Genomic DNA, 27,292 nt, shown 5'->3' with positions numbered 1-27,292 from the left:
TCCGTTTCAAAGATCTGTTTGATGTTCCGTTATGAAAACCCTGAAAATCGGCCATTAAATGTCCATTAGAAAATCCCATTATGGTCTATGGGATTACATTATCCGTTTTAATCCGTTATAGTCCGTTATTAATAATGGACGTTATTTTGTGACGGGAGAATGAACGGAAGAAATAGCGCATGCACTTTCTCCCGTTACTATCTTCCGTCACAAAATAACGTCCGTTATTAATAACGGACTATAACGGATTAAAACGGATAATGTAAAAATCCCATAGACTATAATGGGATTTTCTAACGGACATTTAATGGCCGATTTTCAGGGTTTTCATAACGGAACATCAAACGGATCTTTGAAAGGGATGAATTTTATAGTGTGAAAGCAGCCTAATATACAGTATGCCTCTAGGACTTCCTGGATTTTTTGTACAAGTCAAGAAAAATACAAATATTCTCAGTGTCGGCATTAATATTGTCATCACCTGCAGCTTCTGTTATTTGCCATTTATGATTATTACAGAAATTTCCAATATTGAATTTGCTTGTCATTATTTGCTGCAAAAAATCAGCATATAGTGATTTCTTTTTTGTGAGCAAAGAATAGTGGGTAACAAATTCTCATGATTAAAAATACATGACTTATTTACAATTTCCTATGGCAGTGTTTCCCGACCAGTGTGCCTCCAGCTGTTGCAAAACTTCAACTCCCAGCATGCCCGGACAGCCAACGGCTGTCTGGGCATGCTGGGAGTTGAAGTTTTGCAACAGCTGGAGGCACACTGGTCAGGAAATACTGTTCTATAATGATCTAAGGTAGTGGAAGATTCAATGCACACGTCCCTGGTTGTCTAGGGCAGTGTTGCAGATATCATCTGTTTCCCTAGTGGTCTAGAGTAGTTGGGGGTTCCTGATTGTTTAAAGTAGTGGAACAGTGACTGCTTCCCTGGTGGTCTATGGCAGTGGAACAGTTAAAGCCTACATCCCTGGTGGTCTAGGGCAGTGGAACAGTTAAAGCCTACATCCCTGGTGGTCTAGGGTAGTTGGGGGTTAATACCTACTTTCCTGATTGTCTAAGGTAATGGAACAATGACTGCTTCCCTGGTGGTCTAGGGCAGTGGACCAATTAAAGCCCTACATCCCTAGTGATCTAGGGTAGTGAAGGTGTTAATGCCTGCTTCCTGGTGATTTAGCATGTTAGAACAGTCAGGGCCTTCTTCCCTGGTGTCCTAAAGTAGTGGAGGGGTTAGTATTTGATGTCCACAAGCTTATTCATCTCACCAGGCTGTAGCGATGTATCCTGTCTGACAAGAAGCCGAACCTGAACCCGCATTGATCATATTGATCGTTGCTGGTTAAAAAAAAACTCAGGAGGAAACAAGTGGAAAACAAATGTTTTCAAAACAACTGGTGCCAGAAAGTTAAACAGATTTGTAAATTACTTCTATTAAAAAATCTTAATCCTTCCAGTACTTATTAGCTGCTGTATACTACAGAAGAAGTTGTGGTCTGACCACAGTACTCTCTGGTGACACCTCTGTCCATGTCAGGAACTGTCCAGAGTAATAGCAAATCCCCATAGCAAACATCTCCTGCTCTGGACAGTTCCTGAAATGGACAGAGGTGTCAGCAGAGAGCACTGTAGTCAGACTGGAAACAATACCACAACTTCTTCTGTAGTATACAGCAGCTAAGTACTGGAAGGATTAAGATTTTCTAATAGAAGTAATTTACAAATCTGTTTAACTTTCTGGCACCAGTTGATTTGAAAACATCCCCCCCAGAGTTCCCTTTGAAGGACAGAGATAACTCAACCAAAGAGTACAGTCGTGGCCAAAACATTTTTTTGCTTCAGTGATATTAGCTATTTTAGTCAGATATTTTTATGGTATACTGAATGACAATTAAAATCATTTTATACATTTTTAAACTTTAATTGACCTATACACAAAGTTTATGAATAGACTTTCTGAACTTTTTGTTTAAAATGCTAAAATGCCATATAAAACATTATTTAAGCGTACAAGTGTATAACCATCCTTGGGGTTATCATATATACTGCTTTGACTACTAGATGTACAGCACGCATTCTATATAGACCATTCCACATTTATTTCTGTTTTATACTTTCTATTACCCTCATAATAAAATAAATAAAAACATGTTTAATATGGTATTTTGAATGTGTGATGATTAATATATTTGCTAATGTAGTCTGATATTTTGATTGTACGTGTAGGTTACATCCCTGTTTTAGTGGATTCCTAATAGGTTGCATAGGTTTATAATCATGTAAGTTTCTTGGTTTGATGCCCCACCTCCACCCACCTCCATAATGGTGCATTATTCCTGTTGTTAAGTGTCAGAACTTTCAGGGTCCAGTGTGACTCCCATTTGACCACAACCTTCATAAAACTATGTTCGATAGCAAACCAGTGCCAGACAAACTTGGTGGCACTTTGGTCATTCTCCAAACAAAGGCAACACTAGCATTTCTGTTCAGTACATTCGAAAAACATACTCCTATATTAGATAAGAATATATATGGTTTCCTATGGATAGTCTTTTCAGTAAACTTCTTCTAGATCGCAAACTTTAGTCTGAGATGTTAAAGGGGTTATCCAACATAATGTGACTTTTGTTCCTACCTGACAGACAGTTATGCACCTGCTTAGGAAGGATCGGTGCTTGTCTTGGGGCTGTTGTTGTCAGATTACCAAAACGCTGCTGCTTTCTTTTTGAGAAATGGCTATTTCCTGTTCGTGTTCCTTCCCTCCAACTACAAGTCCAAGGATCCCTTGTTTGTAAGTGTGAGGTCACTTTTCTCCCTCCCACACATCAGCCACTCCACCCATTGCAGCACAGCTGAGCTGCCTTGCATGCTGTGCAGGAAATTGCAATTCCCTGCAGCCCTGTGGAGAATCCCACCCAGCAGTCACTCCACCCATTGAAGCACAGATATGCTCCTTTGAACACCTGACTAGTGATGTAATGTCTCTGGTCGCACTGCCACCTTGGAAAAGCTGAGACGGCACTCATTTTGTATGCTGCTTAAAATAAGCATCAGGGTAAAGATCACATAGGAATTGCGAGACCAGTCGTCAAACACAGGTACAGACACTATATTATAAACTACTCTAACTTTACAGCCCCTGTAGCAGTCACACTGGCAATGATCTGTCAGTCCGAGATGCAGAGGTTTTTCTTTTATGGATCATCTTCTTCCACCTTAATTCCCTGCAAGCATGCCCACTACTGCACCATTCACTCGGATGACAAGGAACCCTAGTTTTAGTGATCAGTATTGGTCCCAGCCATTGGACCTCCACTATCAATTAGGTATTAGGCCCTTACTGATACAGGTCTACAAAGCACTAACGTGGGAGGTCAGTTTTGTCAAATTTGACAAGTCAGGGTAAAAGTCTAAATAAAATAAGCTTCTAGTAGAGATAGGGTGGTTGTATATAGATGGGAAGGGGAGTGCGAGCCAGGAATGTGAGGATCCTGCGCCGAGAAGCACACACTCCGCAGACCGGACCTAATCTGATTTACTCATGCAAATGACTTCACTCCTGACATTTATGCATCATAGACATTATAAATCACGGTAGACTGCGGTTTAGCCGTCTTCTGTGTGGTTTATTTATCTTTCTTATCATTTGTTCACTTCTTCCATGAGTGTGTTTTATGTGCGGGCATTGTAGATGTTTTACCACCTGCTATGTGAAGATTTTCCTAAATATCTGGATTACGTGAACCTGCACTTGTTTATCCTCTTGTAATGCACATTGAGCGTTGTAGCTCCACCACTTAAAGAGAGACGTTTAATTTTTCTAAAGAAAAAAAAAAAAAGCAAATGCGTTCTAGTCCTGTTTGCGGGATGCCACATCGGCTGTACATTTTGATATAACCAAATGCTGGTTTGGCCACCAAAACCATGCACGCTCAGTTGAGCATTCATACTTTTGTGAGGATGAACATAAGCTGCTGCCAGAGAGAAACTCTTCACACGTCCAATACAGTGGTCCCTCCACTTACATCGTCTCAGGTTACAATAGTTTCCCCATACAATGGTCTTTTCTGGACTATTGTAACTTGAACCCATACTCGACATACAATGCTACCGACAGTCCAGATCTGCGTGTCAAAAAAATATGAAAATGAGCACAGTGTAGAATAAGGACAGATGTACAGTGATCTCTCTACTAACAATGGCCTCAGGTAATATTTTCCACATACAATGGTCTTTTCTGGATTATTGTAACTTGATACTCACCATACAATGCTACGGACAGTACAGATCTGCGAAACATGTCAATGACTAAAAGAACTGACCAATCAGAATGGGCATTTTACTGGTAAAACCCCTGTATTACTGAAGTGCAGGCACTGACTGGTGTCTGGTAGTGCCCCCTACAGTACAGGGAGGTATTACATGTTCTGTACTCTTTACCTGTACCAGGGTTAGCTGCTCTTTTGGACACCTGGTGAGGGCGGCTCCATGTTACTTTTTTAGGACATTGCATGTACTGTACAGGACCCTGAAGAAGCTCCTGTTCTCTACATAGACAGTGATTTACAGCTCCCAACAGATCTTTTTTTTTTTTTTATATATGTAAGGACTTTTTTTTATCTCTATTAGTTATCTACTTATTTATCTTTCAAAACGAATTACCAGGTTTCCATAGAGTTATGGTCTCCACATACAATGGACTCGTCCTGGAACCTATATATATTGTAACTTAAGGGACGACTGTAATTCTTCAACATCTGGAGAAGCATTCCTGTATATGGTTCCTCTGGAAAAGTCTTGGGATTAGGAAACTTTTATCTAATGTGTATGGCCATCTTAAAGAATTATGGACACCAATCGCTAGACAGTGGCAGCAGAAGCATGCAGCTAAGCATGTTACTTCTTGGCTCCCTGCTCAATCTGACTTCTTGTAGGAGACGAGCCCTATAGACTTACAATGGAGTTTGTCAGAGTCAGCAGTAAAGTGCTCAGCCACAAGCTTCTTCTGGCTCCATCATGCAATTGGTGGAGATCTGTGTGAGGTGTCAAAAGTTTTTTAAAGTGACGGAAATGCTTTAAAGGGAACCCCATCATTCCATCACTTACAGCATGAAACATTTAGAGGAACCCTAGAGGAGCTGGAAAGCTGCTGGGGACCACACCAATGATTAGGATCCCCATTCCCGGAAAGCTTTATAATTATAATTGCAATGTCCTCTAAAATGCTGAACCATAAATCTTGTGTCTCACTGTACAGAGGGGGGAGCCTGTCATGGTTCGGGCAGCATGTACCCTGTGACAGGTTCCCTTTGTGTAGCATTATAAAAACATGGCTGTTTTTTTCAGGAACAGTACCACACTGGTCCATTATGTCTTGCAGATTAGTTTCATTAAAGTTAATGGGTCTGAGCTACAATACCTCATGCAATCTGTGGATAGGTCTGGCACTATCTTTGGACAGCAGCCATATTATTCTGAGATGTGGTCCTCAAATCGGCTGCAATCTTTATATACAAGGACCTACTATATAGATTATCTGATAGCATTTATGAGTTATCTTATAGCTTCTATTACTAACTATCTATCATATAGCTATCAATCTTTCTATCTATCTCATATCTATCTATTTACCTCGTATCTCTCTCTCTCTCGCGCTCTCTCTCATATCTATCCATCTACCGTTGTTAAAGTGCAAAAGGTGGGATTTTATTGACCCACTTGATATGGGTCAATAAAATCCCATCTTTTGCACTTTTACAACAGGTGTGGTGCTGGAATTTTTTCGCTTCTGGATTATCTACACAGTCTGCGATTGGGACTGTGGTCTTCAGCTTGCACCCCGGGACTTATTGCTAAAGTGGAAGTGCCACCTATCTTTGGATCGATATCTATCTATCTATCTTCAGTCAAGGCCCTAAAATTTTTCTAGAAAATGAAGTATTTCTCACAGAAAAGGATTGCAGTAGCACATGTTTTGCTATACACATGTTTATTCCCTTAGTTCCTTGAAGTCCTTGCCGAGGGGAGGGGCGGGGGGCTCACTATCCCCTTATGTTTAGTCTTTCTACTCTCTCTGCATCATCCGAAAAAGTCCTATACCCCAAAGAGGGAGGCCCTAGTTTTTGCGGCCTTTGGTGGGTCACCCACATTGTATGTTTCAGCTGGTAATTTTTGAGCTTTGTCCATTGCTCTTTACAGACATTTATGTTTAATGTTGTGGTTGTTTTGTCATTTTCAGGTATGCTATATTTCTGTACCTTGGGGGACATGTATCAAAGATTTTACCCCTGTTTTGTGTGTATTTTTTTGCGCAAAATTTTGCGCAAGCCCTTTTTTTGCGCAATTTTTTTGCGCACGTTTTGGTAGAGCATGTCCTCCGGATGTGGCTGAATCAGGGTACCTTGGAGTGACATCTATAGTACACATGGATTTATTAACTGCGTACTTTTTCTTTACACCAAAAATTTTGCCACAAGAGCAGTTTTTTTTCCGCAGATATAAGCCATCTTGGACTTAACGTAGCAAGATGCTCTAAATCATCGAATCTATTTTCCAAAGAGTGGATTGAGGAGATCACTATATTTACCCGCAATTTATGAAGCTCATTGCACTTGATTGATAAATTTAGCGCTTCTGCACATAATTTAGAATTCGGGAAAAGGGGTAAAATGCTTCTACCACACACAAATAATGATACATGTCCCCCCTTGTCTCTCGCCCAAACACATGTAGAGGGATGGCCTCAATACACCTACTTATTGCTGTTGCTTTCCGTCACAGGATACCTAACCCAAAATGTTTCCAATTGTTATCCAGTTATATCTCCCTTGGGAGTCTCCCTCTTAAGAGATGTAAACGGCTAAGATAGTATCCTGGAATGTAAAGGGCCTCCGCTCCCCTCAGAAGCGAAGGCTCTAAAACGGTTTACCCCAGACATTGTGCTGCTTCAGGAAACTCACTTGCCTGAAGCTGATTTCTTTCAGATGCAGCAGCAATGGGTGGGACATGTTTATGGCTCAGCAGCTAAAGACGGGAAAGCAAGGGTACTCACCCTGTTACACAAATCATTTGCATTCACGTTTATATCCCATGACACAGATGACAAGGGAAGGATTTCACACCTTAAATTAGAACATAATGGAGAGATACTCAGCCTATATAACATTTATGCACCTAATGGAGAGAATGTTTCTTTCTTTAGGGATCTCACGTCCAGGTTACAGACTGATGACTCGGTTGGTAAAATATTGGGGGGGAGGGTGACTTTAGCATGGTGCTAGAACCCGTTGTGGACAGACAGAGCCCCCAGCCCCTTGCTGCACAAGTTAGATCTAGAGACCGTATTCTTCTCCTGTTTTTGGACCATTTGGGACTGCAGGACGATTGGAAGCATTTTTCGAACTCCTATAATTCCTGGTCTCGAATTGATAATTGTTTTTGTTACCTATGACCTTAGCCTTAAATGGCCACTGTCACCAACTTTATTTTTTGATATGTTGTAGTACTTATGTACTACAACATATCTCTAATATACTTTTATTATAATTTTTTTTAATTAAAATTGTTTAATTTACATTTGAAAACCGGCCACTAGGGGTCTCCCTCCTAGTGGCCGGCTGCAGCCTGGTGTGACGTCACACCTGAAAAAGGACCGTTGCGGCCGGGCATTGGCCCTTTTTCATTCAGCCTGCGCTCGCTCCCTGCCTGTCAATCAGACAGGCATGGAGCGAGCGCATTGGCTCCCCTGCCACTGGCTGGGAGGCCACTCCTCCCGCACATCGCCTCCTCCACCTCGTCGCTGCCGCTGTCCCTGCATGCCCGCATGCCCGCTGCCGGACTCTGCAGTAAGTGTGATGGGGGGGAGAGGGGGGGGGGTGTTGTGATGGAGGGAACGGGGTTTGGCGCGGGGGGGGGGAGGGAGACGGAGGGGACGGGCTAGTGCCGCATGTAACTAATAGTTTATCTACACAGGGTGCCTCCAACTGTTTCAATACTACAACTCCCAGCATGCCCTGACAGCCAATAGATGTCAGGGCAAGCTGGGAGTTGTAGTGATGAAACAGCTGGAGGCACTCTGTGTAGATAAACTAAGGGCGAAAGTCCCCCCAGGCAGGCATCAGTGACGTGGTGCCTGTTGGGGAAGTCTGCCTGGTAGTGAGCACACTGCCAGGCAGACAAAAAGCATTTTTAATATAGTAAAAATTAAAAGCAGGGAGGGGGTTAGGGATAGATTGGCAATAGGCAGGGACAGAAAAAAAAAAATAGGATGGTGGGAGCTACCCTTTAAGCTGCAATCTGTGGATGTTGGAGACCTGGCCCTATCGGACCACTCTCCTTTAACCTTGCAGTTTTACCCCGCCTGCCCAAAATGTAGCGATATTGTCTGGTGTTTCTCCTCCCTCTTCATCAAAAATGAGTCATTTGTGGAACAACTACAGGCATGGTGGCTGGAGTTTACAGTGCACAATGAAGCGCATCGATCTGACCCCCTACTCTGTTGGGAAACGAGGAAAGCGGTGCTTAGAGGCTGTCTGATGGCTCATATATCAGCCTAGAAACGTACCTCTTAGGCTGCGCCCACACTATGAGCATTCATCCGTTATTAAATGTCCGTTTTCTGTGTAAAAACTGACGTTTAATAACGGATGAAATAAAGGGTGCTAACAGCTGAATAAATATTCATCCGTTACCCTTATCCCTCATGTATGGCCAAACACCTCTGCCTACAGACTCCCAGAGCCGGGACTACTACTGCTCCCATCATGGAACAAACTTGTTTCCATGATGGGAGTAGTAATTCCCCAGCTGCAAGAGTCTGCAGACAGCTGGGGAGGCTACATTAGTGCTTGTACTACTACCCCCATCATGGAAGAGACTCTGTTCCATGATGGGGGTTGTAGTACAGGGGCTGAGGGATTGATCGCACCGGGTTTCACTTCTGAGACCCGATGCGATCAAAAGTTATTAAGCAGGGGAGCGGGCGGCATGGTCCACAACCCTGCGATGTATCAGTGTGTTTTAACTTTCATTTTTGAATCCCCCGCGGGGAGCCCTGAATGGCCAATCAGGGCTCTCAGCGAGAGATTGAAAAATGAACTTTGAGAGTAGTAGGGGCCAAAGAGCACTATGGGGGGCAAGATATATAGCGCTGCAGAGGGGGGCAGACATATAGCCTATATATCTAGCCCCCCAGCAGCGCATTAGATATGATCGCCGCCTGCGCATTAAATATATACCCGCCTGCGCATTAAATATATACCCCCCGCCGGCGCATTAAATATATACCCCTGCAGCGCATGTATATGTGCCCTCGCAGCTCTTCTATATACATATGCCCCTACCGCCGTATGAATGAAAAGTATTTCTATTAGCAGCGCATAGTGCCGGCTCCCGGCACTATGCGCTGCTAATAGAAATACCTTTCATTCATATGGCAGCAGGTGTATATGTATGTAGAAGCACTGGGGGGGCAGCTATATACCCTATATGCCTGCCCCCCACAGCTCTTCTATATACACATGCCCCTACCGCCGTATGAATGAAAGGTATTTCTATTAGCAGCGCATAGAGACTGCTCCCGGCACTATGCGCTGCTAATAGAAATACTTTTCATTCATACAGGGATAGGGGCATGTGTATATAGAAGAGCTGCGAGGGCACAAATACATGCGCCGGCAGGGGTCATATCTAATGCGCTGCTGGGGGGGCTAGATATATAGGCTATATGTCTCCCCCCCCCCCCCCCCCCCCCTCTGCAGCGCTATATATCTTGCCTCCCACAGTGCTCTTTGGCCCCTGCTACTCTCAAAGTTCATTTTTCAATCTCTCGCTGAGAGCCCTGATCGGCCATTCAGGGCTTCCTGCAGGGGATTCAAAAATTAAAGTTAAAACACACTGATACATCGCAGGGTTGCGGAGCATGCTGCCCGCTCCCCTGCTTAATAACTTTTGATCGCATCGAGTCTCAGAAGTGAAACCCGGTGCGATCAATCCCTCAGCCCCTGTACTACAACCCCCATCATGGAACAGACTCTGTTCCATGATGGGGGTTGTAGTACAAACAGTAATGTAGCCTCCCCAGCTGTCTGCAGACTCCCGCAGCCAGGGAATTACTACTCCCATCATGGAAACAAGTATGTTCCATGATGGGAGTAGTAGTCCACCCTCAGCACTGCAGGAGTCTGCTGATGTCACCTCTTCTGAGCATGCTCAGAAGTAATAACGGATATAATAAACTGTGTGCAAACGGATGACATAAAGGCTCATCCATCAGCCATAGACTTCAATGTTAAAAATAACGGCCGTTAATTTACCCGTTTCTTGTGACGGAAGAAAAATTAGTGCATGTGCCGTTATTTCTTCCGTCACAACTAACGGCCGTTGTTCATGACGGACTATAACGGGTCATAAAGGATAATCAAAAAATCCCATAGACTTTAATGGGATTCTTTAACGGACGTTTACCAGGGCTTTTCTAACGGACGTTTGTACCGGATTAATTTTTATAGTGTGAAAGCAGCCTAACACAGTTCACTGCAGCCATCTCCCGTTTAAGAGATGAATACCCTCTTTCTTAACTCTCCTACGGAGCCCACAGGTCGGCCTGGAAGGAAGCTAGGATTCAATTTGAGCTCTGGCTAGACAGAATAGAGCGACTCCACCACTCTCAATTTGAAGTCGACCTTTTCCACCATGGGAATAAAGCCAGCCGCCTCTTGGCTGTCCTACATAACTGACCCCGCTGGAATGAAACATACGAATCCACATTCCATAAAGAACATTCTAGCTAAATTTTATACCAACCTTTATCAAAGCTCTCCCTCTGATGGATCCACGGGTGAAGTTTTCCCTCAGGGGGCTTGACTTCCCCTTGCTGACTCATGACCAGAGGGATATCCTAAATGCCCAGGTGACGGAGGAGGAAATTCAGTCAGTTGTCAAAAATCTTCATAATGGTAAAGCTCCGGGCCCAGATGGGTACTCGGGTAATTTTATAAAGCTCTCTTACCCCAACTATTAGAGATGAGCGAAGTTACAGTAATTTGATTCGTCACAAACTTCTCGGCTCGGCAGTTGCGGACTTTAGCCTGCATAAATTAGTTCAGCTTTCAGGTGCTCCGGTGGGCTGGAAAAGGTGGATACAGTCCTAGGAGAGAGTCTCCTAGGTCTGTATCCATCTTTTCCGGCCCATCGGAGCACCTGAAAGCTGAACTAATTTATGCAGGCTAAAGTCAGCAAACGCCGAGCCGCAAGGTTCGTGACGAATCGAATCACTGTAACTTCGCTCATCTCTACCAACTATCCCTGATCTTAGTAGAAGTTTTCAGGGAATTTATTTCCACGGAGTCGATCATTAAAGAAGCTTCTATAGCATACATAATGGTGCTACCGAAACTGGGCGAGGATCCCAGCGATCCGGGCTCCTATAGGCCAATTTCTTTGATAAATCAAGAAGTCAAGATTCTGTCTAAGATTCTTGCGGATAGTTTATCCCGCTTCATGCCAGCCCTGATCGGTACCCACCAAGTGGGCTTTATTAGACACTGAATTTAAGGACAGTTCTTGCGGTATTGGATCGGTTACAGCACCAGCCCCTGCTGGGAGAAAAACCCGCTCTATTGTCCTTAGATGCCGAAAAGGCTTTTAATAATGTTCGATGGGATTGGTTGGGGCTGGTGCTGGACTGTGCCGGCCTACGTGGTCCTTTCTGCAATTATCTTTCCGGTATTTAATCGACTCCTACGGCCAGAATCTATACGCCAGGTATCCTTTCGGCACCTTTCCCCTGTTCAAAGGCACCCGACAAGGTTGCCCTCTCTCGCCACTCCTTTTCGACCTTGCACTTGAACGATTGGCGAAATCTCTATTGTCAGCATTTCATTTACGCTGACATAAAGGTAGGGGCGAGAGAGGTAAAATATACTATGTTCGCGGATGATGTGTTGCTCTTCATTGACAAACTGGAACAGGGGGGTATAGAAAAAAAGAGACAGAGAACGGTGCTCCGATAGTGCAGTTTAACTTTTTAAAAAGTTGGTACATTAAAGAATAGCAGAAGTGCCGCTCACCTTAACCAGTTCTGCTATTGGCAGGCACAACACTGGGAATAACTTGTGTAGGTTGCGGCACGTTCCGGGAGCCACCGATAGTCAGTACCGCTGGCAGCAGTCAGGAACTCAGCTGGATGCAGGTTGCGGGAATCCCTGGCAGGGGGTGGTCCCCAATCTGACTTGCGATATCGGCACTTCAGTGGGATGTAGAAGTAGTTCTCGCAGACAGTTTACTGTGAAAACTTTTTATTCACCAGAGTATATGTTATACAGAGGCAAATTAGTTACACATATAGCTGGGTGCTCAGGACAACGCGTTTCGAGAGAGGTTTCCACTCCTTGTCAGCAACCTGACGAAGAGAGGAATCCCCTCTCGAAATGCATCAAGTTTGGGTCTGCTACCTATGGACACTGGCATACCTCCAGTGGGACTTTGCCCTTCACTGTGGCACTACTGACCCCATTATACCACGGCCCTACATTAGATTGTTATGGGACATTCTTTTCTGATACGAATTGCATGATGTACGCATACCTCTATTTTCTTGGTTTGATGAGAATTTACTGATGTCAAAAATTTCTATAAAATATGTTTAAAAAAAAAGTTTGCAACCCATGGTACTGTAACTAATCTACACTGAAGAGAAAATTTGATGAAAGGTTTCAACACAGGATAGTCCGGGTGGTGGATAAGCAGCCCCAAACAAGTTCCAAAGATATTCAAGCTGTCCTGCAGGCTCAAGGAGCATTAGTGTCAGAGCAAACTATCCGCCGACATTTAAATGAAATGAAACGCTATGTCAGGAGACCCAGGAAGACCCCACTGCTGATTCAGACATGAAAAAGCAAGACTACATTTTGCCAAAATGAACTTGAGTAAGCCAAAATCCTTCTGGGAAAACGTCTTGTGGACAGATGAGACGAAGATAGAGCTTTTTGGTAAAGCACATCATTCTACTGTTGACCGAAAACGGAATGAGGCCTACAAAGAAAAGAACACAGTACCTACAATGAAATATGGTGGAGATTGTTATGTTTTTGGGGTTGTTTTGCTGCCTCTGGCACTGGGGGCCTTGAATGTGACATCATGAAATCTGAGGATAACCAACGGATTTTGGGTCGCACTGTACAGCCCAGTGTCAGAAAGCCGGGTTTGCGTCCGAGATCTTGGGTCTTCCAGCAGGACAATGACCCCAAACATACGTCAAAAAGCACCCAGAAATGGATGGCAACAAAGCTCTGGAGAGTTCTGAAGTGGCAGCAATGAGTCCAGATCTAAATCCCATTGAACACCTGTGGAGAGATCTTAAAATTTTTGTTGGGAAAAGGTGCCTTCCAATAAGAGAGACCTGGAGCAGTTTGCAAAGGAAGAGTGGTCCAACATTCCGGCTGAGAGGTGTAAGAAGCTTATTGATGGTTATAGGAAGCATCTGATTTCAGTTATTTTTTCCAAAGGGTGTGCAACCAAATATGACGTTAAGGGTGCCAATAATTTTGTCCAGACCATTTTTGGAGTTTGGTGACATTATGTCAAATTTTATTTTTTTCCTCCCTTTTTTTGTTTAGTTCCCATACACACAAAGGGAATACACATGTATATAGCAAAACATGCGTTACTGCAATCCTTTTCTGTGAGAAATACCTAATTTTCTTGAAAAATTTCAGGGGTGCCAACATTTAGGGCCATGACTGTATCCATATATCATAAGTTGTTTTCCAAATCCTGCAAGTAAAGTTTTTCACTCAATTACTTAGGATCTATATCAATAGATTCCATACTTCTCAGGTATTTGCCAAACATTTAGTTATAGTAAATATCTATCGCCATCTATTGGCCACTTTGTTACTTTTATAGAAAATCACTCTGTGTGGATGTTTATACATAGGACTGACTTGCTGCAGATTTTCAGCAGTGGAAAATCTATAAAATTTTTTACAGATACTAATACACTCCAAACCGTGCAGATTTTGCTAGTGACATGTTGCAATTCCTATGTATATTCCATCATCTAAAGAGTAATATATTTAGCAGCTCATTGGTGGTGTGAAGTATTTGACCATCATATAATGTACCAATAGTCTGTAATAGAAAGGACCTACCACAGAACTAATATTCTACATCCAGACTAGCACCAGAATTCAGTGCAGTCTACCGACACCTAAAAGCAAATCACATCTAAGTTGCACAACAAATATATTTTTTCACTGGTGCCAGAAAATACAAATTTGTTAATTACTTCTATTTACAAATCTTAATCCTTCCAGTACTTATCAACTTCTGTATACTACAGAGGAAGTTGTGTAGTTCTTTTTAGTATGACGACAGTGCTCTCTGCTGACACCTCTGTCTGTGTCAGGAACTGTCCAGAGTAGGAGAAAATCCCCATAGTAAACCTCTCCTACCCTGGACTGTTCCTCACACAGAACGTATAAGCACTGTGGTCAGACTGGAAAGAACTACACAACCTTCTCTGTAGTATACAGCAGCTGATAAGTATTGGAAGTATTAAGGTTTTTTAAATAGAAGTAATTAACAAATTTTCCGGCTCCAGTTGATTTTAAAACGTTTTTTTTTTTTTTTACCCTCCCTCCCTCCATCCATCCATCCATCCTTTTTTTACCCTCCCTCCCTCCATAGTACCCCTTTAAGCGACTTGTTTGTGATTTACTTTTGATTGTCTTTGTTACATTTACAGTTTGGCTGTCTAAAAAATAGCCACATAGCAGTGGATTTGCTAGCACTTTGCAGTCACATGCGACGTGCATTGAGGTCAGTAGTGACTAAATCGAATTTGACCTCCAACTTGTAATTAAAAATCCATAAAAGAGGCTCCATGCTGCAACAAAACACCATTCACTAACATTTTGTACCATGTCCCAGTGCAATCTGTGTCGTACAGTCAAAGTTGGAATGTGGCCCTAGCCTGAATCCCCCTCGAAAATAACTACACTATAAGACTAAAAGGGAACCCCCTCAACTATGGAGTTCAGGTGTTTTAGTTAAACTTACTGCAAACAGCTGCATAAAGTCAAGCACCCAGCCGTGCACTCTCCATAGACCAGTGTATCCCAACCAAGGTGCCTCCAGCTGTTGCAAAACTACAAACTCCAAATGTGCCCAGACAGCCATAGGCTTTGGCTGTCCAGACATTTTGGGAGTTGTAGTTTTGCAACAGCTGGAGGTAGCCTAGTTGGGAAACACTACCATAGACAAATATTGTTAGCATGGGTCTACTAAATGGCTCAGTGACTTGATGGGTCTTCAATATTAGGTCATCGGGAGTTCAACTCCTGGCACATTTGCTGGTCACCTGTTTGAAGGGGCTGCAGCGCGTGTAAGTGCCACGGCCACGTCAGTGTTTCCTGAGGCTTATTATTGCACTGTAGTAGCTCCAGTGTTTGCCCGTTTAAAGGGGTACTCTGATGGAATTTTTTTTTTTTTTTTAATCAACTGGTGCCAGAAAGTTGAACAGATTTTTAAATTACTTCTATTAAAAAAATCTTTACCCTTCCAGTACTTATTGGCTGCTTTATACTACAAAGAAAGTTATTTTCTTTCTGTATTTTTTTTTTCTGTCCACAGTGCTCTCTGCTGGCACCTCTGTCCATGTCAGGAATTGTCCACAGAAAGAAAGGTTTGCTATGGGGATTTGCTCCTGCTCTGGACAGTTCCTGACATGGACAGAGGTCTCAGCAGAGAGCACTGTGGACAGACAAAAAAAAAATCCAAAAAGAAAAGAAATTTCTCTGTAGTATAAAGTGCAGGATTAAGATTTTGAAATAGAAGAAATTTACAAATCTGTTCAACTTTCGGGCACCAGTTAAGAAAAATGTCTTCCATCGGAGTACCCCTTTAAGTAAATGGGACAATTCTGCATTGCCTTACATCTCCACTACTAATAGTATAGCAAGTGCTGCCTCCAGAAGTGATATCAGTACAAAGACTTAGGACGACATTTATCATGGTCTTTAGACAGTTTTTTGTGTCTAAAAAACGTGCAAAAAAGGCCCAAGCAAGGTTTATTTTTTGCACCTTTAGGTTTACATATTTATGCTGATTTTGAGTTGCACTCCACTGATTTTGGCAATACACATGATATAGAAGGGATTTGTGAACTGCACCTTTTTGTGAAACGGTGCAAAAAAGGCGCAAAACCACCAAAAAAGTCTCTAAAACTACACCAGCCCAGAATTAGCTTTTTTGTGTATGTGAAGAGAGAAATTTCAGAAAATGTGACCTGCACAAAATGTATCAAATGCTCTTCTACCTTTTAATAAATTTTGTGCTCCTACACATTACCAGAACACACAAAAAAGGTGTAGAATGATAAATCCAGCAGATTTTTACTTGAATGGGACTGTGCAGCAGTGCATTCTACTAATAGAACAAACAAGGAAGAATGCTTCTAAGCACTGACATGGTTCCAGCTACCAGATCTATCATGCAGTCTTCATTATGGTGCCATATTCCTTTCTGTCTAGTAATAAATAAATACAATTCATTGTTAGCAATGTAAACATTAGGTGCCCTTTAGGGCTGCAACTAACGATTATTTGTAAAATCGATTAGTTGACCTATTATTGGTTCCATTAATCGGATAAAGAAACAGGATTTGGGGACCAGGGAAGGGTTAAATGGAGGAAGTGAGGACCGCTTTGTGAAGAGTTAACGGGGGGGGGGGGAGGGGGGGAAGCACCTGAATGGCTAACAAAGTGAAGAGCAAAAGTACAGCAACTGAAGGGTTAACAGGGTAGAAAGGAGATGGGATTGCACTTAAAGGGTTAACCTATGAGCCTTGCTAAAGTGGAGAAGCTGCAGTTCAGAGACCCTAGTGATGGGCCTCCTTCCTGCATAAGGAAGATCTGTAATTGCACAGAGGATGGAGAACGGAGCTTCTGGCCAGATAGGGGTGCTCCCGTAATGTCAGGACCTCAGGCTTCCTGTGACTGGAGGCGCCAAGAACAGGGATCTTAAACAACTACATTGACGTGGTCTGAAATGGCAGGAGGTGCTCAACCCCAAGTGCACCTACGCTGGGGTATAACACTCATAATTTTACAAAAGAACAGGAATATAGGTGCACTACTGTGGTAGATGTAAACAATGACATTAGATAACCCTCAAAACTGGTGTAAAATTTAGACATTAGCCAGTATATCCTTATTATATTGGGAAGCATTATGGTTTCACCTGTGAGGCCGGCAATATATTCTCCAACCAGGGTGGGGCTTGTAGCCTGTCTCCTGCTCCCTTTGTATGTGTTCTCAGTCACACTGGAGGTAACCTGGGAGCAGTCTACAAGGACCTAAGGCTGCTGTAATTTGGTTCCTGGTTTTGCTTATCTGGCACAGGTAGGTTAGTGTTAGGTCCCGTACCACTTGAGAAACCTTGGTGTTGGTGTGCGGCAAACAGGAAACATGAATGTTTGGCCATGCGTATGGGGAAATTGGGAAAGACTGTTGCCGTAAAGTTTGAGGTTATTGTAGGGTTATTAATTGTCTTACAACCTTTACCCTTGTATTGAACCCTTTATTTGCTTCCAGGTGTCTGAAGAAACACTGTGCACACCTGCATTTAGTACAATTGGCACATAAACTATAATATTTCAGATTCATGGCCAGTAACTTTTGGTAAGAAACAACAGGGTTGATCTTGGAATTCCATCGGCACAATGCACACTATAACAATCTGCAGTCATCTTCAGATGAAATGAAAGCATCATTCATGGAGTGAGTGTAACCATCATTTCATTACTGCAGATACCACTAATAGGTGGTGGCCGCCTTTTCTGAGGGACATTGTACTTTCCTCTATTCATGCCTTTGTAACAGATTACAAGACCCTTGTTAGAAACAAACATCTTCTGTCTTTGCGGAGGAATTATATTTCATACCGATCCACTCCACTTAGCTCGGGAGGCATCAGAATTCAACCAATATCTAAGAAATCTTAGAACAACATTCCATCAAGAAAAATTCATTTTCCAGAGAGAATGTTCTTTACGTTGGACGTTCCAGCCGCTCTTAATTTCTGGCTCCCACTTCAGGTTCATTTTACAAAGAGATGATTCCTCTTGTGATGAACCCTAGACTAATGCTAGGTGTGCGAGACGTAATGGGAGGCTCCAAATGGACCCTTCACACAAGATAACGTCAAGTGGGATGTGATAAGTGTCCTTTCATATTAAAAGGTTCATGTATGAACTGATGCTCTCAACTCTGGATACTGTAAAGGTGTCATTGTCTGGTGCTCTACTGTATCAGAACCTTTAGAGTCAGAAATATGAGATTTAGAAAAACAAAGTCTTTTTAGAACGAGAGATCTCTGTTCTGGCATTTGCTATATAAACAGGTTTCTGTGCTCCTGTCTTTAGTGAAATGTGCACTCACGTTTACGAATATTTATTGGGAAAGACGACAATTTAGCACTCCGACATAATATACTGCTGAACAGGAATGGGGTGTTGAAGGGGTTTGTTGGGATTCTACACTGATCACAGTCTTAGTATAGACCATTAAATTCATTCGGAAATGTTTGACAGTTGACGTGTAGTTTTTTTTTTTGTTTCTTTAAAGACCTTATTTTATTTACCTGTAAAAACTAAAATGCATAGTACTTATTTTGTATATAATTCTGCCATATTTGCCCTCATTGGCCAAGAGTGTTTGGGTTTTTACTAGTGTGAAATGTTATTTCAGACTTTGTAGGATACCTCTCTACTATAAGGATTCACAGATTTAATAATAAGTTGGGAACATTTTCTGACCCGTTGTTTCTAGGTGGAAATTTCCAGCCATTTATTCACAGAAAATTCATATTAAATAGGTCGGGTTCGGAAGCCACACCCCTTTTTAGTCTGGCCATGCCCCCTTTGTAACACACCATGCCCTTTTTTGGCTTTTCACAATGCAATGTCGGGATAGTTGGTGCACACTGTCTCAAACTGAAATAAACACAAAATAACTTGGAAAAACCTGACACAAACTAGTGGGTTTTAGCTTAGTTAATAAGGGCCAATGGCCCTTATTTACTAAGAGTGGAGTGTAGGTTTCTTTGTGGGTTTTAATTCCCTACTATTTATTTTCCACAGTATTTACTAAGGTTTCCCTACATTTTCCACTTTCCCTACACTTTATTTTTTTTTTTTTTTTTTTTTATTTTTTTTTACACATTCCCTGATCTGTCTAGTTTTCCTCAGCTCAAATCCACCACATTTTCTGTGGAAACCTTAGTAAATATGTTGGGTTTTTGTGAAAATGTTGGGAACATGCCCCTTTTCGGATACCACGCCCCCTTTCCCTGTTGGCCACGCCCCTTTGGGGGTGTTCTCTTAGCAAAATGGAGAGTTAGTCGGGGTTTTTCAATTCTGGCGCAAAATCTGGCGCAGACAGAATTTCTGGCAGAATTTCTGGCACATGTCGGGTTTTCAATAGTAAATGAGGGACAATGTCTGCACAAAAACTCACCTTTTTGTGCATTTTTAGCACCTTTTCTGTGCGATAAAACCTTCAAAACACTTGAGGGCTCGTTCACACGGCCGTCTGTCCCCGTTAATTCATGCCCATTCTGCAATCCGTTTGATACTTTTGCAAACGGCTGTAAAAGGAGCCCATTGATGTCAATGGGATTTTTTTACAGTCCTTTGTCACCTGTTTGCACCCGTTTGCTTTCTATTCGTTTTTTCTAGTATACTTAGTATCCCGCACCTTGATAAAGCCAGTTCTTATCGGCGAAATGTCGGGGGGATGCTAGGGACATTTGTATTTTAATATAGCAATCCGGAAGGGAAAATAGGAAGTTTGCATTGGTTCAACCACAAGGGAATAAATTGATAACCCAAATAAAAGGAGTGACAATTATGAACCAATATTGAATACCTCCAGAAATAAACAGGTCTATAGAACCTGTACCCAAACCCGGGTTGTGCTTTTAATACACATTTTTTGTATTATTTTGAGCACAATTATAGGGGTATTTTAACAACATGAAATAAGTGATATTTTAAAAGGGGTAACCCTAGTTTAGGGTTTTGTCCCGGAAGGGCTTCATGCCCTGAAGGTAATTGAAATTGAAATTTAAGTTAACAATGGGTACTCCATGGGAGATTTTGAATTATAATTAAATTAACCCTAACCCACCCCCTTATGTGAGGGTGGGGTTTTTCGTCTGAAGGCCGTGCAAGTCTATGGGACTTATGATACATCTACTGACCAGCTGCAGAGATTGCCCAGGACTTAAAAACATCCTGCTGACTGTCCAGTAGGCAAGTGCAAAGATTTAGTTAGTGCGGAGGGTGGGCTATGAGGACAGGATATACGAACAAAGAGCCATTGTAGCTTTTCCTCTCCCACAAGGTTTAGATAGGAAGACCAGGGAATGCCGGGTACTTAGGTTATAAAAACAGACTTTACTTTTCCTGGAGCCTATTATAATTGCCAAAACTGCCCTTTTATTGGTCAGACAAGTGTCAAGGCAGAGATAGAATTTCTAAGCCACTTGCTCCCTCCTACTCTATCTAGCATCAGTGCAACAAGAAAAATATAATGAATTGGGGGTGTTCTGATCTTTGCTATATACCCCACTAACCATGTGCCTATCCTAAGCATTTTATAGGGAATACAGATTCTTGCACCCAACAGTTGTCCTCATAATTCCTGTGCATGTGATACTGAAAATTTTTGAGACCACACAGGGGCCTTAATCTGGGTATATGTATGTATATATACTATATATTCAATTCCATTTTTTTTTTTTTTGTCAGAACCTAAAACTGGATTCCAAATTGCATTTGAGATGCTAGACGCTGATGACAATGACCAGGTGGACAAGAAAGAGTTTTTCAAGGTAAGAATCTTACCTGTGTGTATGTGGCAAGAACCAATGCATCTTAAAAGAAATATGCATTGCATCTTGTGAAATTAACTTTGTACTGTACTGTGGAAAATTCTGCAAGAAACAAGTCACGTAAGGGAATCTGTCAGATGCACCATTAAGGCCAGTGTTTCCTAACCAGCATGCCACCAGCTGTTACAAAACTACAACCAAGGGCTGTCTGGGCATGCTGGGAGTTGTAGTTTTACAATAGCTGGAAGCTATTTGTGTTTCATAATTAGCAGCACATGCCCACAAAGCAGGACAGCTCACACTTATACACAGATAGCTGTCAGTCAATGACAAAGGTGTACATATCGCAACGTGCGTCAGAGTTGCGTCATTCGGGACCCTGCACTCACTTTGGTTTTGCCTTGAAAGTAACTTGGCTATGCCCTAATAATTAACATTTTCTACATTTTTATATACAGTGGTCCCTCAAGTTACAATATTAATCGGTTCCTGGACGACCATTGTATGTTGAAACCATTGTATGTTGAGACCATAACTCTATGGAAACCTGGCAATTGGTTCTAAAGGCACCAAAATGTCATCCAAAAATAGGAAAAAGTGAGAATTAAAGAAAAATAAGTAGATACCTAATACAGATAAAGCAAATCCTTACATATAAAAGTAAGAAAGATCTGCTGAGAGCTGTAATCACTGTCTATGTCAGTGTTTCCCAAGCAGGAAGCCTCCAGCTGTTGCAAAACTACAACTCCCAGCATGCCCGGACAGCCAAAGGCTGTCCGGTCATGCTGGGAGTTGTAGTTTTGCAACAGCTGGGGGCACCCTGCTTGGGAAACACTGGTCTATGTAGAGGACAGGAGCTTCTTCAGGGTCCTGTACAGTACACACGATGTCCTAAAAAAGTAACATGGAGTCGCCCTCACCTGGTGTCCAGAAGAGCAGGTAACCCTGGTACAGGTAAAGTGTACAGAACATGTAATACCTCCCTGTACTGTAGGGGGCGCTACCAGACACCAGTCAGTGCATACACTTCAGTAATACAGGGGTTTTACCAGTGAATGCCTATTCTGATTGGTCGGTTCTTCCAGCCATTGACACGTTTCACAGATCTGGACTGTCTGTAGCATTGTATGTTGAGTCTGGTTTACACTTACGATGGTCCAGAAAAGACCATTGTATGTTGAAACTATTGTATGTTGAGGCCATTGTAAGTTGAAGGATCACTGTACTCAAATGTTCTAAAGATAGTTAGAGGGGGATGAGAACTACAGGGTTGGTATGGCTAGGAGAATATACAGTTTATCCTGCTTGCTGTATTAAATCATAAAGGTAGATATGTGATCTCCCATCTCTTCCCAGTGTCCTCTACTTATCAGATTGACAGGAAATTTAGGTAAAAAGAATTATGCACAGGCCGGCAATAGCTCTTACAAATTATAGTTGTGTAGAAAAAGTTCCATTACGAAGATGGAGGAGTGGGTAGATTGTATATATTCCTCGTACTCTCAAGTATGTTAGGATGCTACTGTTCAAGGGGGCAGCCTCTCTGATTTACTGCCCCCTACATGTGCTCATTTATTGTTAGATTTTGCTCAGAAACATTTGACACGAGACAAATTCCATTTACTTCTATATCTGCTCGTGCTTCTGTTTTAAAATACTTTGTATATTACTTTCGTGATATGGCCAAAATATATGGTCTCTTAATTTCCAGTAGTTATTTTTTTTACTTCCTCTTAAACCTCATGGAAGAAATCCAGCTGTGTATATGGAGTCTTACAGGCAGCCCTTCATAGGGAAAAGGATGCAATCTAGCTTCCATCTAGTTATCCATACAGTTACATAATGTCGTTGGAAAAAAAGATACCTAACCCTCAAATTCAACCAAAATGGAAAGATGATGGATAAGAGAAATGGGTGTGAGTACATGAAGAGAATGGGGTGTGATACTATATTTTTGCATGGGCATTAAAGGGGAACTCCGGTGGGAAAAAAAAGTTTTTTTCAAATCAACTGGTGCAAGAAAGTTAAACAGGTTTGTAGTAGGGATCGACCGATATCGTTTTTATAGGGCCGATACCGATAATCGGTGGAGCTTAGGGCCGATAGCCGATAACTTATACCGATATTCCGGTATAAGTTATCGGCTATTTATCCCCCTGCGACACCGCTGCAGATCATTGATTTAAAGCGGGCGCTTTAAATCAATGCACTGCAGTGGCTTTTGCGGTGCCATAGGCCGCCGCCACCACCCGCTTCTCTCCCCCTGCCTGTCTGGGGGTCCTGAGACCTATCACCGCCACCGCTCTCCCCGCCGCGCCGCACCGCGCCTAGGGGTGCCTCCAGCTGTTGCAAAACTACTACTCCCAGCATGCCCGGACAGCCGTTGGCTGTCCGGGCATGCTGGGAGTTGTAGTTTTGCAACAGCTGGAGGGCCTCAACAGCTGAAGGGCCTACTGTAGGTATAGTATATTATACAGACCCCTGTCCATCCCAGAACCCTGACTCGCCTTCCCAGTTGCTGCAGGGACCGTCCGGGGAGGGTGGTCCAGGGCCATCCATCCTTCCTGTAGTGTCCGGCGGCATTCCGGGTGGAGGGTGAACCGGTCCGGGCTGTCCTTCTTCTCCGGGGGTCCTCTTCTCCACTCCAGGCAGGCTCCGGCCTAGTAACGCTGCATAGACGCCGCTGCGCAGCGACGCACCTGACGTCACGGCGTAGCGGCGTCTATGCAGCGTACTAGGCCGGAGCCTGCCCAGAGTGGAGAAGAGGACCCCCGGAGAAGGACAGCCCGGACCGGTTCACCCTCCACCCGGAATGCCACCAGACACTACAGGAAGGATGGATGGCCCTGACCACCCCCATTACGGGTAAGTTTAATTTTCTTTATTGACTCGGAGGGTGGGGGAGGGGCCCGACCGATATAGTGGTATGGGCAAAAATCCATACCGTGGGAGAAAAAAAAACGGTATCCGGTTCATACCGTTATACCGCCCAGCACTACGGTGGGGGGTGCGACGCGGTGCAGCGGGTTGGGGGGGCATTATCGGCTTATCGGCAAGGTAATTGCCGATACCGATAATGCCCACAATCGGGATTATCGTCCGATAATATCGGCCATACCGATAATCGGTCGATCCCTAGTTTGTAGATCACTTTTATTTAAAGTGGCTCAGGTAGTGCAGCTCATCCAGGATGGCCTATCAATGCGAGCTGTGGCAAGAAGGTTTGCTGTGTCTGTCAGCGTAGTGTCCAGAGCATGGAGGCGCTACCAGGAGACAGGCCAGTACATCAGAAGACGTGGAAGAGGCTGTAGGAGGGCAACAACCCAGCAGCAGGACTGCTATCTCCACCTTTGTGCAAGGAGGAGCAGGTGGGGGTTGTGCTTACGGCCCAACACCATGCAGGACGTTTGCCATATTCGCTACTAGCGCCCTGTGCTCTTCACAGATGAAAGCAGGTTCACACTGAGCACGTGACAGACATGACAGAGTCTGGAGATGCCGTGGAAAACGTTCTGCTGCCTGCAACATCCTCCAGCATGATCGGTTTGGCGGTTGGTCAGTAATGTTTTGTGGTGGCATTTCTTTTGGGGGCCGCAAAGGTAGCCTGACTGCCATTAGTTACCGAGATGAGATCCTCAGACCCCTTGTGAGACCATATGCTGGTGCGGTTGGCCCTGGGTTCCTCCTAATGCAAGACACTGCTAGACCTCATGTGGCTGGAGTGTGTCAGCAGTTCCTGCAAGCGGAAGGCATTGATGCCATGGACTGGCCCGCCCGTTCCCCAGACCTGAATCCGATTGAGCACATCTGGGATATCATGTCTCGCTCATCCACCAACGCCACGTTGTACCACAGACTGTCCAGGAGTTGGCGGATGCTTTAGTCCAGGTCTGGGAGGACATCCCTCAGGAGGCCATCCGCCACCTCATCAGGAGCATGCCCAGGCGTTGTAGGGAGATCATACGGGCACGTAAAGGCCACACACACTACTGAGCCTCATTTTGACTTGTATAAGGACATTACATCAAAGTTGGATCAGCCTGTAATGTGGTTTTCCACTTTGATGTTGAGTGTGACTCCATATCCAGACCTCCATGGGTTGATAAATTTGATTTTCCATTGATAATTTTGTAATGTAAAGAAGAAAGTATTTCATTCGATTAGTTCATTAATTCAGATCTAGGATGTGTTATCTTAGTGTTCCCTTCATTTTTTTAAGCAGTGTGTGTGTGTGTGTGTGTGTGTGTATATATATATTTATAAAACAACTTAAAAAAAAAGTTTCATTACAGGTTTATCAATTTTAAATATATTAGAAATAAAGTGATTTGCCCGCTTTGAAGTACATTTTATAGATAACTTTATTCTGCCCAAACTTCTAACTTTAGACAAGCTTCTGTTCTATGTTTGTGCCGCATGCTTTCACTTCATTACCGAGGGGAAAAATTCTAAATATGTCTCAAATAAAAGCACTGCCCATGTTAATGGAATAGGAAAAATTTGATTCTCAGGGCACAAAGCTAGTTCTGCTCATGTGGGTCCTGTACATCAGAAATGTGTTTATATAATACTATTTAACCACAAGTCAATTTTTATTCTTGCTGACCTTTGAGGAATGAGACTGACCCGGTAAGGTATGTGGTTTATTTTTACATGCGTTGAGGTTACTGTCTTGACTATTTGATCTGTATGTGAGACACTATTAATGGGGATGGTTCTGATACTGTCTGATACTGCTGGTAGGTAACTGTGAATAAGCATGGGCTATCTGTACAGAGTAAATGTACTAATTTTTCTTGGTTACTAAAGTTGAGTTAGTCTACTGTAAGATTTGCCAAACCTAATTCTAATAAATTGGCCATAAATATGTTTTAATCTTGTTTAAGTTGTTCCGTTTTCCAAGTGTTCCAGTTCTCTGAAGAAGTCCGAAAGGAGAAAATAGTCTCATTCCAGACTTCTCCAGGGAATCGGAACGACTTTTACAAGACTGGATGAGTCAACCTGCGACTGATACCTTAGATTCGGTACATCTTTGTGTACATTTGCTCAACTCATAGTTACCTATGTAGTCGCATTGGGTTAAAAATGCACCAAATTGGCGAATGACTACAGGGAGTATGCCCTGAAACGTAGCGCACAGCAGGATGGAGCACAGGTCTTTGTCCATCTGACCTGCATAAGATCGGACATCTGATGTTAAAGTTATCGCTACCATATGTAATGTTTGGAAACTGAAATAAAAAGAAGTTGATGAGAAAGCTTGTGAGTAACTTCGCTGACTGTCAGCCGAAGCCACGCTGTTTAGGTATGCTTGTCTATATATTGCATTAAAGAGGTTGAGCAGCAGACCTAATATACCTGTAGACGAGTGGAGTACTAAACGAATGAAGTAATTGTATTGGAGCTGTGTCTAAGGACTATGTGTTGTTTTAAAATGCACCAAACCTTTGTCTGTGTTATAGATTGCTCAAAATTGGATGGACCCATCAAGGTATCAGTGGCTTCTAGAGGTCTTAAATCTTACACAATAATAAGACCTTTGTACAGCTGGGTGCCAAAGGTCTAGCTGAAGACATATCAAGAGCCAATCACTGGTCACTAGGGTCTTCTATTAAATGATTCAAGAACAACCTATTAGATCTTGACATTCACATATTCTTTATAGATAGAGGCAGGCCCTCATATTCGTCTCTTCTGGTAGGCCCAGATAACCACTGCTGTCTTTTTAGATTTGCTTCTTAAAAGGTTTCTTTTCACTTTGTTATCCTGCTTATGCTACATGTTAAACGCTTTAACTTTCTTTGTTTTTACCTTGTAGTTGCAAAAGATTCTTGGCACAAAAGATGAAATCAAGATGAACCTTACACAGGTAAATCTCTACCATGCAATGTATTCAGTTCTTAAAAAATGATTATTGCTTTAAACGGTTAATCCCACTGGCCATACACATTTAGGTAAAAAAACAGCTGAGCATGCCCATTTCTGCAGGATCAGAAGATAATCTAATCTTTATGGGAGGAAAGATTCGGAGGGCGAAGATGGATTGGGCTGTGTGAAAGAGTGCAGGGTTTCTGTTTCCAGATGTACCACATCTTTGGTGAAAAATAAAGGTGCACATACACCTTAGACTAAAGGTTGGGTTGGGTTCGTCTCCATGAGTAAAGTGTATGGCTTCTCCCCCCCCTGCACTAACCAATGGTACTGGCTGGTAGTGCGGGTGACGCTGATCAGTTTGGTCCTTACCGTGCCCAGATTCCCCGTGCCATTTGGCCGTAATCTTCTATTTTTGGAATATGCAAATGAGACGCTAACTGGCTGCAGCGCCGCCCAGATCATCAATATTCCTCCTCTCCCTCTTCTCCCCGCTCTGTAATGAAGAGAGAGGGGA

The 27,292-nt window shown here is 42.9% G+C and overlaps 1 protein-coding gene across 1 annotated transcript in view; it reads left to right on the top strand.

The window, feature by feature from the left end:
• Nucleotides 1-27,292, top strand: part of MICU2 (mitochondrial calcium uptake 2) — a 269,219-nt gene that overhangs the window by 201,857 nt on the left and 40,070 nt on the right. Inside the window, exons 6-7 of the mRNA XM_056561738.1 lie at nucleotides 20,822-20,904; nucleotides 26,723-26,773. Of these exons, the coding sequence (XP_056417713.1) occupies nucleotides 20,822-20,904; nucleotides 26,723-26,773 (134 nt within the window). The remainder of the gene's footprint in view (nucleotides 1-20,821; nucleotides 20,905-26,722; nucleotides 26,774-27,292) is intronic.

Source organism: Hyla sarda, chromosome 2 (genome assembly GCF_029499605.1).
Source record: "Hyla sarda isolate aHylSar1 chromosome 2, aHylSar1.hap1, whole genome shotgun sequence".
Lineage (NCBI taxonomy): Eukaryota > Metazoa > Chordata > Amphibia > Anura > Hylidae > Hyla > Hyla sarda.
The sequence above is the reverse complement of the archived record's forward strand: the minus strand, read 5'-3'. Positions and strand labels throughout refer to the sequence as shown.